This window comes from Manacus candei, unplaced genomic scaffold, assembly GCF_025592945.1.
Source record: "Manacus candei isolate 608988 ecotype Guabito, Panama unplaced genomic scaffold, ASM2559294v1 h1tg000081l, whole genome shotgun sequence".
In the NCBI taxonomy this organism is placed as follows: Eukaryota; Metazoa; Chordata; class Aves; order Passeriformes; family Pipridae; genus Manacus; species Manacus candei.
In genome coordinates, this window is record NW_026138129.1 from 6,487,836 (window position 1) to 6,502,926 (window position 15,091).

Genomic DNA, 15,091 nt, shown 5'->3' on the forward strand with positions numbered 1-15,091 from the left:
TCTAGCAGTTATGAAATGAACAGTGGTGTTAGGACATGAGTATGTTATCTCTTCCTTCTCTCAGGCACAGCTGTTGTCTCTTGTTTTTTTCAGAAAACGTGCAGTGAAGGCAATGAACTACTGGTGTTTTCCAGGTTTAATTTCCAAGTGGCAGTGGGGAACACAGAAGCAATATTCAAAAGTACACCTTGCTATTAATTTATCAAATTTCTTAATATTTGGAACAGGGGTTGAAGCAGAAATAGTAGGATGAACTGCCTGGACGTGAAAGAAGAAGGAATAGGTCTTTGATTAGAAAACTGCTCAGAGCAAAGTATTTCCTCCAGAGCTATTCTAGGGCTTTGGCAGAGAGTTTTTCCTGTCTACAGAATTAAAATGCTTTGCCCATCTTGTCATTATTCATTATAATTTTTGCCTGGTTTGGGAACCACTATATAGTAGACGATCACTTCTTAGCACAGTGAGCTCTCTTGCCTTCAGGACACATACACAAGTATAGAGGATTTGGGCAAACTGCATTCCCTGGCTTGCTGCCTGTTTTGTGTGTTTGAGAAGTGCTTCACATGTACTGAAACAGGCGTGTATTATCCTTCTACAGTCAGTATTTAAGTGACATGCTTTTTCAACTCAACATACCCCGCAAAACTGGGAGGCTTTGCATTGCTTTAGAAAAGAAGATTAATGCTGGTTAGGAGGATGATATTAATTTGAGATGAGAAGAATAATTTTAGCTACTAGGTGAAAAAGTGAAGATGACATAATCCTTCAGCAAAGGAACTATGTAAGAGTAGCTGCAAGGACTTTTTTTTTTTTTTTATAACAGTAAGCACTATATAAGAGGCCAAACTCTATTTTCAGATCTTCACTAATTTGTCAGAGAAATTTACTCTGCATATTTAAAGCTTGTGTAATCTTATTCTCAGTGCTGCATATTTACAGATTTCTGGAAAAACGGTTCAGGTGTCCTGGAAAATGTAAAAGAATTTTTTGTTTAAGGAAACGTTGAAGCATTGTTAATCTTGAAATTTTTACTGACCAGCTGTAACAGTGCTTCTAGAAATATTTACTTCAGAAGTGCTTACAGAAAACATTTGAAGTATAGAATTTGAAGGGGGAAGTAACCTAAGGAATCTTTGGGCTTTCTGCTTTTTTCTGGGTTGTACTCCTCTGGTTTTGAGGTAAGGTAGCTGTAGAGCCTCAATTCCAAATAAACTCTGGGTGGATGAATGAACAAGGTTTACATTTAATTATGTTGAAAGCTGATGTTCAGGGGACAGACTGGGAAAATCTTCTTTTATTAGAAAACTACTTGTGTCAGCACAGATAAATAACAAGAATCAGAATTTCACATTTGGAAATTGCTTTTCATCTATTCCTGCAAATAATTATTAATTCGAGTGAATACAGATGCATGAACAAAGCTGAAACAAATCAGTTCTGAAACTTATGGTATTCTTTGTGGGTTTTTTCCAGTCTGGCAATTTGTGTAGTCAATCCATAGTTAATGTAAAAGCAACGACTTCACATTAAAAGTATCCTGAGTTTGTGTAGGAAGGTATCACTTATGGGGACAACACCCCCTCCGCTCTTTTTTTTTAAAGCTGTAAACTGTGACTGGAATACAGATGACTGCTTTGTAAATAACCATATTACTAAGAATGTAAAATAAAAGCAAAAAAACCCAGGTGAGGCAAGCTGACTCTAAGTCCTTCCATGCCAGAACAAAATTAAGCTACTAATTCTGTTTGGGGAAGAAAGCTGATATTAAGTGTGCTGGATTATTCAGCATCTGTTTAGTGTGTATCTCATCACTTAGCTGGATGTTATGCAGACTCATTAGAATTCTAGAAGAATTATTTAAGTTTAAAAGTTAAAATATCACAGTACATTGAAGCAGACTTTTCCTCACTGTTGTTCTACTTACATTTTATTTCACCAGCTTAGAGGCTGAGCAGGAGACGTGTTTGAGTTTTGATTTACATTCAGCCTAATACTCTTTTCAGCCTTTCAGCTGTCTCTAGCATGAATGCACATATCTTTTGTGAGTATTTGTATCCACGTTGGTTTTGATCAGCAATTTCTCAGAAAATGGAAAACTTGCAGAATGGGTGTGAATTGTACTCTTTTATTAATTTCTATCATATACTGAGAGAAAAAAAATTGTGCATAATATTCCCTGGTTTTAATACAGCTTTGGGATGATTTCCTTTCTTCCAAAAGCTATGATGCCTGTTTAAAAGAAGAGTTGCTCAGCCCTGACAAATTATACCCCAGAAACCATGGGCAAACTATGATGATGAAATACTGACCACTTCGCATAATTCATCTGGACTTATGTTATTTCTGCTCTGTCTCCTAGAGGTTAGAGAACTTACTTAATTTTGTATCAAAAGCAAGTGGATAATCACATTTGAAATACATAATCTTTGCAGCTAATAAATGAATCACCTATGGAGAACTGAAAGAACCAGTGTTGCTGCTACTTCTATGAATACTCATTATGGAAGTATAGGACTGATCTAAGAGTGAGAGAGAAAATGAACAAGCTTTTGTTATCTCATAGCTGGTGTGAATCCAGAAGTCTTGATACAGAGATCCTGGAAGCTTAATTTATACATAATTTTCCATTGACTCTTCTGTATTTTGACTACTGATCTTTTCACCTCTGTTACAGCAGACTTTTTTTAACATGCCTTGCATTATTGAGCTCTTCTTTCTGTAAGTAATGTTTAAAAAAAGGAGAGAAGGATCTTGGAAAGCACTTGAAAAATGTAATAATTTGTTTTATGATGCTTATTTGGATTAACTTCATTTTATTCTAGTTCTGATATTTAACACTGTTCAAAGAACTTAATATTATGTTCTCCATGATGAAGAATCTCTTAAATAACTATAAGTTAAGCATTTTTTTTTGTATTTCAAGGTGTGCCTTTTAATTTCTTTCTATTTCAAGGTGTGCCTTTTAATTTCTTTGTGTTACTTTGTGGCTTTTATGAATTACTGTTTTCATGACCACTCTGCTCTGTGTGGTTAAATATTTTGAGTGCCCTAGCTAGAAGCAGGATGTCAGCTTGTGTGAATGTGATATTAGTGAAAGTGAAAATGTTGCTTGTGGTGTGTGTTTGTTTCTGTTACATGCAACAAATTATTCCTTAATGGTACCAATTCCAGCTTTGGTCGACCAGGAGTTGAATGCTACTGCCAACATGATAGTGGAGCTGCAGTAATCCAGCTTCAGTTCCTGATTAATGAGGTTAGTAAAATGATGTATGTGTAATTCAAAGAACATACAGAATGTATTTTCTTTAATTTGTCATTAAGCAAACATAAAAGTTAGCTAATGCAAATGACTTAGCATGAATGACAAACAGTAAAAACAGTTATAAATAAATTGACTTTTTTAGTTTTAGAAAATGCTTGACTAACTGCTGAAAATATCTTTGTCTCTAGAGTGCTCTTTTTTGTAATAAGCAAGAACTTAATAGGAATATCTTTTCATGTTGTTGAACGTTGCAACTTATCTGTAGAAGTGGTAAAGTACTTTTTCCATAGTACTGCCAGTTTCACTAGGTAGTTCATTTTATTTTGATAGAGTTACTGTTTTAGACATGAGCTGAATAATGTTCCCTCAAGTTCAGGTGTGTGTTTATAGGGATGTAGCATCTGACATCGGGCAGCAGTGCTGTACTTGAGTTAGCTAGGGACAGATTTGAAGAGTGACATCACTAGCTTTGTCAGCACATAGATATTAGCAGTTGAGTTCATTGCTTGATTTCTTTACAGACATGGGCATGAAGGAATTGATGTGCACACACTGGAAAAAGCTCCTTCCCCATCACCTCTCAGTATAGCTCTGAACCAAATGTGAGCAAGCTGAACATGTGATCACATCAGTTACCTCATTCCTACTATATCCTGCTTATAATTTTTTTTTCATCCTGGTGATAAATACGTGATATGTTTCCCCTGTGATGATGTGCTGTTACTAGGGATATGAAAACAAGTTGACTAAAACTTTTTATTTCTCATAGGGAGCTCTTGTGAGTGCCTTGGCTGACGATACCTTACACCTGTGGAACTTGCGTCAGAAGAGACCTGCTATACTTCATTCACTCAAATTCAACCGAGAACGGTAGGGATTGGGTTATTATTGCCTTGCCCCTTAGCATCACACTACTTCCCATTGTAAGATCAGATTTATTAATGCAGTCCAATTCATAACTTCTTAAATAATCGAAACTGGATTTGCACTGGGCTTGAATTTCAGTCTGTTAGGGCCAATAGTACTTGTGAGTAGACACACTAGTCACCTAAACTGAGATGATTTTTCTACTGCTTTACATATTGAAACATCAGTTTTCACATCTTTAAAATGTGGAGGGATAGAATACTTTGAATGTATGACTGCAAAGTAATTTTGGAACAAGAGGAAGTGTATGCACCAACAAGACAACAGGAATACTAGTTCAATTTTTTACCTGGAAGTTTTTCTCCCTTCATGACAAACTGAAGTTCTGCAGTGTTAGAGCTCCTGTGTGTGTCAGAGAAGCTGAAAACAACTTGCATTTCGACTAACACATTTGAGACTCAAGTAACAGCATTTTAAGCATTCTAGGGAGACTTTTAAGATTAAACTTCTAAAATTCTGCTGATTAAATGTCTGGGAAAAAAAAGTCCTCTTTTTAATTGCAAATAGTACTTCCTTTTTAGGAAGCAGCCCTTTTTTTCCAGTATGTATAAAGTCTCAACTGGAATGCTATGTTTGCTTTTGAGGAGTATGCATTAGAGATGGACTGCTTGGAGAGCTCAAAGGATACTAGCAAGAACACAGAATAATCTATGACTTGTATCTCTGTTGAATAGAGCAGGGAGTAATAAGCTTTAAGTAATGGATAGCAATAGAAAGAGGTAAGTTAAATACTTATATAATACCTTCTAATGTAGTGTCGTACATAGTGCTAAACAAACTGTTGGTTGGGTTATGTAGTAACCTTGTAGTTTTAAAGAGCAGGTTATAAACAGTTTGTCAGAAATAACATAAATGCAGATTACTGGGCTTTTTTTGCGTAAAGGACTAAGTGATTCTAAGTCCTTTTTGAAGTTGTTTCTAAGATCACAGTGCATAAACTTTTTAATGAGGTCTTTAGGCATAGGACAGGGGGTAATAGCTTTAAACTGCAAGATTTAGATTAAGTATTAGAAAGAAGTTGTTCACTGTGAGGATGGTGAGATGCTATAACAGATTGCTCAGAAAAGCGGTGGATGCCCTATCCCTTGAAGTGTTCAAGAACAGGTTGGATGGGCTTTGATATTCTGAAAGATGTCCCTGCCCAGAGCAAGTGGATTGGACTAACTGGTATTTAAAGGCCCTTCAGACCCAAAGCATTGCGTGATTCTGAACTGTTATACAGAAAACAGAAAGCTTTGTTGACAGTGCAAAATTCTTTCCCCAAGGGAGTGACAGTGTTCCTTTATGCAGCATAAAAGTCAAATGGAGAGAAATGCAATTTACAACCGCTAGTTTAATGAGGATTGTCCAAGTGTGGGAGACAGTGTATCCAAACTGAATTTTCTCCCTCTCCCTTCCTTTTTTTTTTTAATGACTTTTCTCTTGTAGCACCTACTTAAGTGTCAATATAAAATTATGATTTGCAACCTGAAACATTGGCTTCTAACTAATGCTTTAAGACAGGTATCTGAGGAGGTGATTCTGATTGTGTGCAAATCTGTTGTAAACTGGCTTAGAGTTTTAGATGTATGGGTATCTTTGGTTAAGCAGAGTGAAAGCTTTTAACTGTCTTTTTTCTGTAAATGTGATGATGTCAATAGCAAAACCTGTCACAGGACTTGAACTGTGTCTTATCAGACACAGAACTCTTATCAGAAAGAGGAGTAGGGGTAGAAAGGATTCTAGGTCACTGATGTCACTTTAGTGGCTGTATTAGTTGTTAATTTTGGGCAGAGTACTGGTTTTTTTTCTGGGAAAACCTGTGCCTTGCTAAGGTAGGTAATGAGAGCACCATAGTCACCATGAGTGGTATCAGTATAGTTTGAGACAAGGGCTTATTCTTCTAGCACTTTTAATCTTGACACATCCATTACAATAACATATAAATGTAGCCAGAACACTTAAGATCCCAGATCTGTACGTTGGCATAGCCACTTAGGTCATGCTGGATGACTGTTAAGTGTTTTCAAATATTCTATTTTCATTCAACTAGTTTATAGAAAACAGCATTAAACAATAATATGTAATCGCATTACCAGGAAATTGTTTTGATTTGAACTTGAGAGAACTGCAAAAAATTCACTCTTGAATAATTCTAAAGAGATGCCCTTAAAACACTAGGAGTTCTTAGTGATCAATTATACCTACTAGCTTTTATACCTAATTTATACCTAATTACACCTAAATGTTTTATGAAATTGAAGTAAATGGGCTTTGCTTAGGTCAGTTATGATGTATATTAACTACGAATTTTATTGAGAAGAGCATTCACGAATAAAACTGGGTCTTCTCTGTGAGAATACATCCTTAAGGGGAAGGTAGCACCTAAGATTCGTAAATGCTCATTGGTTGAAAGGAACAACAAAAGTCAGAGGGTCTGCAAACAATCAGAGTTTTGTTAGTAAATTACACAGTTAGCATGGAAATGGGTATATTAGTCCCTGACCTACTATATAAGCACATGGCTGTCAGTTTTGGATATAGGAGTAGGGTGAGAGGGAAGAGAGGAGTTAAAGAGGGAGAGATGAATTAAGAAAAAGGAAAAGAGAAAAGAGACGGGAAAAAGAGAGAATTTAAGAAAGAAAAAGAGGAGAAAAGATAGAAAGAGATCAGCAGTCATTCCAACGTCAATCCATCTGGTGGCATGTCAATCCTGGTTTCAGCGTCAATCCAGGTGATAAGTTTTGATCCAGCTGCTTCGGTCTGGCTGTTGAGACATTCAGGATCCTGGGGGCACTGCCCGGGCTTGGGGGAGTTCCTTTTTATGGACAGGTTTCCCTACCCCAAAGATAGGTTTCGTGCTTTCTATGTAAATTAGTTATCATGCATAGTCTGTTCTTTCAGTCCTTTCTGGAAATGGGTCAGAGGGCTTCAGGGGTCTTTGGTAGTTTTAATCTCACCCTATAGTCCATGTTCACTGCCTGCCACTCATTCCTGTGCTTGCACTGTACTATGCTGTGGTTCTTTCTAAAGGAAAAGTGCTTCTGTACCTCCACCTGGCCCCCCTTCTCCAGCCAAATCTTATTCTTTCTCGTGGTGTGTTAATACCAATAGTCCTTGATTATTACCAGCAATTCTTGTCTGTTAGTTACTAACAGTCCTTGACTGGCTCCACAGCCGTCTGGTTATCAGCATTTGAGACATACACATTAGCTCCTTATCTTCTGGGAATTGAGAGCTCAAAAGGATCTCACTTTGGACTGCTATTTACAGGGTCATTAGAGAGTGGGCTTTAATATACATTAACCTCTTAAAATCAAGAGTTCAAAAGGGTCTCATTTGGGACCACTCCTTATAGGGTTGCGAGAGAGTGGGCTTTACTCATAGTAATTTTCCATCCTGGCTGTTAATTGAGTCGATAACTTTCTTTGAAGATTCAACAACAAAAATATTATTCTACTTGGTTTGTTAGTCACACAAGAAAAATGAATTTCCAAGACTATTTGTTTAAAACAGGTGCTCATTAAATACATGTTAGTTCCTGGGAACAGACAGTGTTTCTGATAAGCTTAAGGGGGGCTTAGTTGAAGTGCACTTCATCAAGGCCAAGGCCTAATGAGCATTTCTCAGATCATAGTGTGGCCTGGGTGGGGGGAAGCGGAGAATGCAGCACCACAATCCATCCCATGACTACAGTCAACTTCTTTTGGCCTCTAAATTCTCAATTCATGAGCACAAAAGTTGTTAGAAACCTAATTAATAAATTTTTTGAGATATTGTATATTGTGGGAATATCTGCTCATAAGGATAACTAACTTCTCAAACAGAAGTTATTTGAAGTATTAAATACTACAACACAGGCTTGTAACTGTCTTCACTAATGATACTTTGTCAGCTTGTGAAGGGAGATTAAATATCTTGGAACTCTTACTATATGACTGAAGTAGTTATTCTAGTTGCATCAGTATTTGCTCTAGGAATCTGTAGATGCTAAGGTTTAAAATTATATACCTGATTGGGATTACCTGGAAGTGTGTTGACATTGCAGAAAAGCAGTATTTGTGTCATGTTTAAAAGGAGTTGAATTTCAGCATGTCACAGGTGAATTTTTATTCGGATTTTATTTCTAAATTGGGATTTGTGTAAGGTTTAGATGTGAATTAAAAGATTGTAGCATTGAAAGTTAACTGTAGCAGTTAGCTACCCAGATGAAAGGATTTTCTTAGTCTTGAAAACTATTCTTGAACCATGTTTAAAGAAATTGATTTAAAAAGTAAATTATAAAGCTATGACTTATTAGTGAATGCTTTATTCTTCTGGCACAGCCTTTTACTAGCTCTGGCTAATTCCCTGCTTTAACCATGTAGAAGAGTTACTGCCCAATGTCTAACAACACAACTTTTAGATTTCATATTTGGTAACTGAGTAATTCCTGTTGGTAATTGAGTTTGGCTACCTTGCTTTCAGGTCTTTTGAACAGCTTTCAGTTAAGAAAAAAACCCCAGGTGTAGCTTGTTTGTAAAAGCTTGTGTCATGTATTTAAGTATTTTTGTATATTTACATGAAAACTGGAGTATTAAATCACCTGAAAATTATTTCAGAATGCAGTCTTTAGTATATGATAGGAAAGTAATGTGAATTCTTGTGTTTCTATTCATTAATTTTAAGAGCAGGGGGTAGGGAAAGAGTTTTTTTGATATAGTTTTATGCCATTAAAGGCTTTGTTTTGATCTGTGGAAAATGTCTTCATTGGGTAACTTACATCTTCTTAGATCTGAGCAAAACATTTCTTTAAAAGCAGTGGCCAAAAATCTTGAAAGATGCTGTTTTCTGTTGAATCATTAAATTAGTTGAGAATCTGTAGATAAATGACCATTAATAGATTGATAAACTCCTGACTGTATTTTATAACAATGATGGTTAGTAATTTGAAGCAAGTCTTCTGAAGCAGGGATTGGTGAAGTTTTAGATGTATAACAAATCAGTTAGCTGAAATTACTGACGGGTGTCAAAAGCAGAGTGAAAAATAAGGTAGTTCTGCACATTTTCTAGCCTTTTGTTTGTTGCATTTGTGAGGGTTTCCAGCTGCTTCATGTTCTGGTTGCCAGACAAGAGTTAGGAGATAGTAAACCAGTGTCATATTTGGCAGCTGTTCCTTGACTGTGGGAATCAGTGTGTAGGGGCCAGGACAAAAATGCATAATGATGCTTATATGGGGAACAGTTGCCTGTGTGACTTGTCATGTGAGTTAGAAGTGTCCTAAGTAGTACCTCTTTTCAGAATGCATAATTTTGAAGTGTGAACTTACTTAGTAGCCTAGCTTTTGTATTTCCCTAAGATATCTTCAGTGAATCACAAACTAGTTTCTTTGTCATCTACATATCTATGTAAAAATATCCTAAGCATAGTAAAATTGTTGTGTGTTAACATGTAATGAAAGCTTCACATAAAATTTGTTTAAATTTACCTAGTAGTAAATATTATTGTTAGGTTAGCTCTGAAATAAATGCAGTTAACACCTCTTATTAGAGTAAATATTGAAAGGAAGTTGAGATAGGTGCCTTATCTAGCTTTAGTTTCCTACAATACAGGAACTGTTAAACAGGATCTGTGCAAGTCCCTGGCTGGTTAGTGATGCATGTTTGACCTTTCACACTACAGATCAACACCAAGTTTTAGAGGGTGGAACAGACTAACTTGATTAAAAAAAAAAAAGTAAAAGTAGCATGGGATGACAAATTTGAGATTCCTTTGCTGCAAATCAGCTTTATATACAAGTACAAAAACTTTGTTTTGTTATCCAAGACTTAACATCCTTCCTGAGCTGACATTCCCTCTTGTAATGCCAAAAGAAATAGTTTACATGTCTTTATGCTGTCACAAAGCAAGAATCAGAATCACGGCATAAAAATAGAACTGAGCGTTTAGCGTGAGTGCTCTGCATATTGATCCCTGAATGCATTGACAGCAGTTTAATTTTTAATATGTCAGCTTCTGTGCTGTGAGATTTAAATAGTTTTCCTCAACATGAAACTGTATAATTCGGAATAACAAAATCATGCTTAAAATATCTCTGATGTTATATCTTGCTGTAAACAGCAACTTAAACATTGTGCTTGAAACACAAACTCTGTCTACAGAGAGTGAAAAATCCCACCTGTATTTACTTCTCATTAATAATAAGACTTTAAACTACTGTTGTCACACATATTACCTTGTTAGATACTGTAATTTTGTACCCAGCCTGTGCATTAGCAGAGGTTAGTTCTGAGAGTTTTCTTCCACCTCACTGAATTTATAAACTGACCAATTCTGCCACTTTGTGGATAGCAGAAGGACATACAGGTTTTCTTGCCTGTGAAAGCAGGTAATGATAGATATTGTTTATGTGTTTCTGGCTGTGGTTTTTTTCTTCCCCTTTCTCTGTATAAATATCACTGTTTCACTTCAGCCTTTAAGGCCTGACTTTTTCCCTTTTGCCCTGGATTACAAATACATACCCAAAACAATAGATCTGAGAAGTTAAATACTTGGAATCTTTGCAGTCAATGATATATCGACTACAAGTTTAATATACAACACAACTAAGTTTCTCGCACGTAACTAAGGTTTGGTTTTTTTTTTTAGCCTTTTTAAAATTACTTTCTTTAGAGTGAAAAGAAGTTATCACAGGGTCTATTTACTTGATGGTGTCATATAAAGCCTTTTAGCTGCTGAGGTTAAAAATTTAACTCAGTGGTGAACCACTAGATGATGTAATTAGGAGTTTGATCTTCTTTCAGGAAATTAGCGGAAGAAGATGAATTTATTGACTCCCTGGGTTTGCTGTAGATGTGAATGTTTGTTTCATGAAGATCAGATTCCTTTGAAAAGTGTTGTCTTGAGGCCATGCGTTTGTGCAGAATTCCACATGCAAGTGTGGTCAATGGAACTGTAATTGCATCAGTTGCCTTCTGCTGCCTTTTGGCACTGAGACAAACCAGTGTGCTGAATCCTGTTACTCAGAAATTTCAGATTTCAGGGTCAGCTTTTAGATTGCCTCTGTTGCCCTGTTAGCTGTTTTCCTTTCGCACTGACTTTCACAGTGGTATGAGGCATATAATGGCCAGCTGTTCTTGGGCAGAATTTGTCCTCTGATCTTTAAGCCCTGCCTATCTGACAGACTTCTTCATCTGTGACAAGCATAGTTTTTCTGTCTTCTGTGGGAAAGCTACATCTCTGAAATGACCATTTATTTATTTCTTTTAAGTCAGAGTTTGTGACTTCCTACATGCCTTTTGAGGCAACTGATACAAAAATGAAAAGAATTTTTCAGTATTGAAGGAATTCACACCAAACACCCTAAAGATCTGATGATTCCTTACCACTGATGAAATACCCTGCACTACATATTTGTGAACTCCTCTTGATATGTCTGACATGACTCAAAAAGTAACCAGACCATGGCATCACAAGACACTTGAGTAACTTTCTCTAACACGTTTACCCATTACTCCATCTTGACACCACTAGTGTCTACCACAACTCAGATATTGAACTTAGGTATTTCTCAGCTGCCTTAAGAGGCAGCTGTTTAAGCCAATATATTTGGAGAAGCACTATTTGGAGTGCTGTTATGGATATAAATGAAACTGGAGTACCTGGTTCAGTTCCTATGATATATTGCATTTACCCGCATGGTCTTTTAGTAGAACAATTTTGAGATACATTGAAGAGGATTTCTTCTTCTGCATGTGCCTTCTGGTCTTTGAGTGCTTTTTTTGTACAGGTAGGTACTTTAAGCTAATTGCAGTTACCAGATGTGAAAAAAGACTCTTTGCAGCAGTCTGGCAGAATCAAAGCTACTGCTTGCTTCCATCAGTATGTCATTCTGACACTGGTTCTTGATTTTCTTAAGACCTTGGAAGGCTTTGACAAGAAACCATGGGTGTGGAATCCATGCTAGCATAAGAATTAAACTTCTTAGCTTCTGAATTTTACATTATCCTCTCTCATGCATGAGAGGTTGAAGATAAAGGAGTGCAGAGTACAACTCTGGTAGCTTAATGCTTTGCTTCTTAGAAAATTTTTATGTTGCTTATACAATAATGGTCAGAGCAGGTAGTATAGTTACAATAACTGCAGACCTATAATGATAGCCTGAGGCACTAGAAATAGTTTTAGTGGCTTAACAATGAAACCTGTTATCAGTCTTTGTCATACTTCATAGTATTTGTCACTGTGCTCTTTAAAGCAGTGGAAAATTCTGAAGAATGTATAATGCTTCATAATGCAGTAGACTAAGGAAAGGTAAAGATGAATTTAGAAAGATTTCTGTTGTCCTAATAATACAGTCAAGATAGCAGCCTATCATTTTTCTATAATATTTCTCTTAAAAACCTAATTTTTTTACTTATATATTAATTTAATAAGTCATATTCTTTAATATTTCTGTAATTCCTCTAAAATGAAATTCTATTATCACTTGCTGTAGTAATTCTTCTGATATATGTTGTGAAACAACAACAATTAAGATTTTTGTGAATGCCCACTTTCACTTCTCTTGATCTTATAATATGTTATGGATGAAGTATATTATTCTAATTTTGTGGCAGGAACATAGGTTTCTTAAAGAAAAATTTACATTTTTTCAGAGAAAAATATATCCTGTCCTTGACCAAGTGTCAAATAAGCAAGTATAGCATCACTACCAAGAAGACTCTAACCTTTTGTTTCCATCCTCCAAAATGAGTTTGAATCTCTTTAATCCTCAGTCCAGTTCTCAGCAGAGCAAAAAAGGCCACCAAAAGCAGCCTGCATGACCAATGCTAGTATATCATCACTGGCCATTCAGATGGTGGTTTTTAGTTTTTAAGAGGGCTGTAAAACTTGCAAGGTTGTTTAAAATCTATATAGTTTAAGGTGAAGCCTTACTCAGTGAAGGGACAAGCTCAGTACATGAACTCTAATGTTGGAAATTTTACTCTGTAAATTGCTAAAATAAATGCAGTTATCTGAAGTAAGTCACTTTGGTCAAGATATAGTTGAATTTCTGAAAGTTGGAAGGCATAGTTTTTCTATTAAGAAAATAAAGAAACAGTAAATATTTTTATTTGCAAATGGAGTATCATTTACTACATTCAAGGAGAAATGTTGATTTTTCTAGCAAGATCATTGTGGCAAATTCCTTTCGGATTTAATTGGTTGTTCTGTGAAAGAAAAGCTCTAAGAATATTTTTTTGTTTATAGAAAAATCATACAAGACTTGTTCTGCTTGTATAAGACTGGGAAAAAGCACACTTTAAAAGATAAGGTTAGGAACCCAGTTATGTGCCTATACTTCACAATTTTGGAGTCTCTTCAACCTCCTGCCTTCAAGAGTTTGTAAATATTTTGTGAAGTTACCTGTTCTGTTCTAATTTACTATTGGTATGGAATCACTTCATTGTTTGCTAACTCTTGACAAAATTAATCTCAGTTGCACAGAGGAGGCAGTAAATTCAATAGGTCTTCATATTCAAGAAGAGTATCAAGATTATTGAGGAGCTGGGCACTTCTTTAAATGTTACCCTTGTGCTATAGCAGTCAAAGATGCAGCTCCAACTTTTATTTTGCCCACTTTACATGTTGTGAAATAGATTGGTTTTTAGAATGGAAGTGTTGGACAATGGTAATCGACAAATATTGACTTACTAATCAAGACAGGCCCACAACCCTGCTCCTGAATACTTTTTCTGGCTGCTAGGCCGTGATTTTTGATCCAACTGATCTGGTTGCCAGCTGCTTCTGGCATATAGGGTGCTGACACGTAAAGTAGTGGTGTTGCAGAGTGCTAAGGGTTTATTTTTATGCTTTAGCTGTATATATAGTAACTGCCTGCTTAGGAAGTGCATGTGCTGATGTTTGTGATTTAGCTTCCATTAAAATATTTTTTTTCAAGGATGTTGGGGAAACACAAGTCTTTAACCTGTTGTTTTTGCAGAATAGTGTGCTTAGTTAAATGTGTTACAATGTCAATAACTTCAATGAATTGGAAAAGCATTTTAGGTCTTTTTTTCTATCAAACATCAATGAAAAAAGTGCCTCTTTTTGGCATAAATGTTCAAGGAAAAGAAATCAAGTTAAAAACAAATAAATTAAAGATTTGCTTGAGATAACTGCATTTCCTAATTAAGAGGGAATTAGTGATGTAAAAACAAAGTGGTACGCTTTTGAATCCAGGCAGTATTACTACAGAAACCTTAACTTTTGAAACCTGCAGTGCAAATTAGCATCTCTTCAGCCATAGCAATTTTTCATTGCTACCATTAGCTTTTCCTTTCTGCTCAAGTTGGTGTGCACGTACGGCATCTAATGCAAAGGATCTAAAGCTGTTCTTTGCATGAAGACTTATTAACAGGCTTGTGAAGTGATGCATGGGTTTGGCAATAAGGCAACCCAACTGGGAAAAAACAAGAACATAAAAAATTGTAAAGCTAAAGATTAGAGCTAACAGAACAATTTCCATTTAATAATTGTTTTACCTTATCACTGAAACATTTCTGAAAGCCCAAGTTTGATAGTCAAGTAGCTTGGTAGTTTCTTTCATATTAGACCTTGTCAGATTAAAGTGGTTTAGAGTTTCCAGAAAGCTTCTAGACTCCAGTTTCAAGTTAGCATTCTGTCAGTTTGTGCAGACATTATTTCCTTATCTTGAAGAAATAGTCAACAATAATCAGGACCCAAGAGCACAGAAATAATTGAGTTTTCAAATATTAGTATTTATGCTGGACCTAGGGTCAAAAAGAGTTCTCTGCTGGTACATACAGTTGGTAGCTCTTGAGTTTTGTTCAGGTACTTCATTCTAGCAAAAGAGAAAACTGTAAGACAGAAAATTAAAACATGGTTTAATTAAAGTAACAGCCCAGAATTTAAACTACTTTTAAAATTACTTTTATAATTGTT

General features: G+C 35.9%; 1 protein-coding gene across 13 annotated transcripts in view; it reads left to right on the top strand.

Moving 5' to 3' along the window:
• Positions 1-15,091, top strand: part of STXBP5 (syntaxin binding protein 5) — a 101,388-nt gene that overhangs the window by 24,216 nt on the left and 62,081 nt on the right. For 12 of the 13 annotated variants that reach the window (XM_051811198.1, XM_051811199.1, XM_051811202.1 and 9 more), the window contains exons 3-4: positions 3,172-3,253; positions 4,032-4,132. In XM_051811198.1, the coding sequence (XP_051667158.1) occupies positions 3,172-3,253; positions 4,032-4,132 (183 nt within the window). Of the gene's footprint in view, positions 1-2,310; positions 2,362-3,171; positions 3,254-4,031; positions 4,133-15,091 lie in introns of those variants that run through there. The other variant, XM_051811211.1, reaches the window with a different exon arrangement.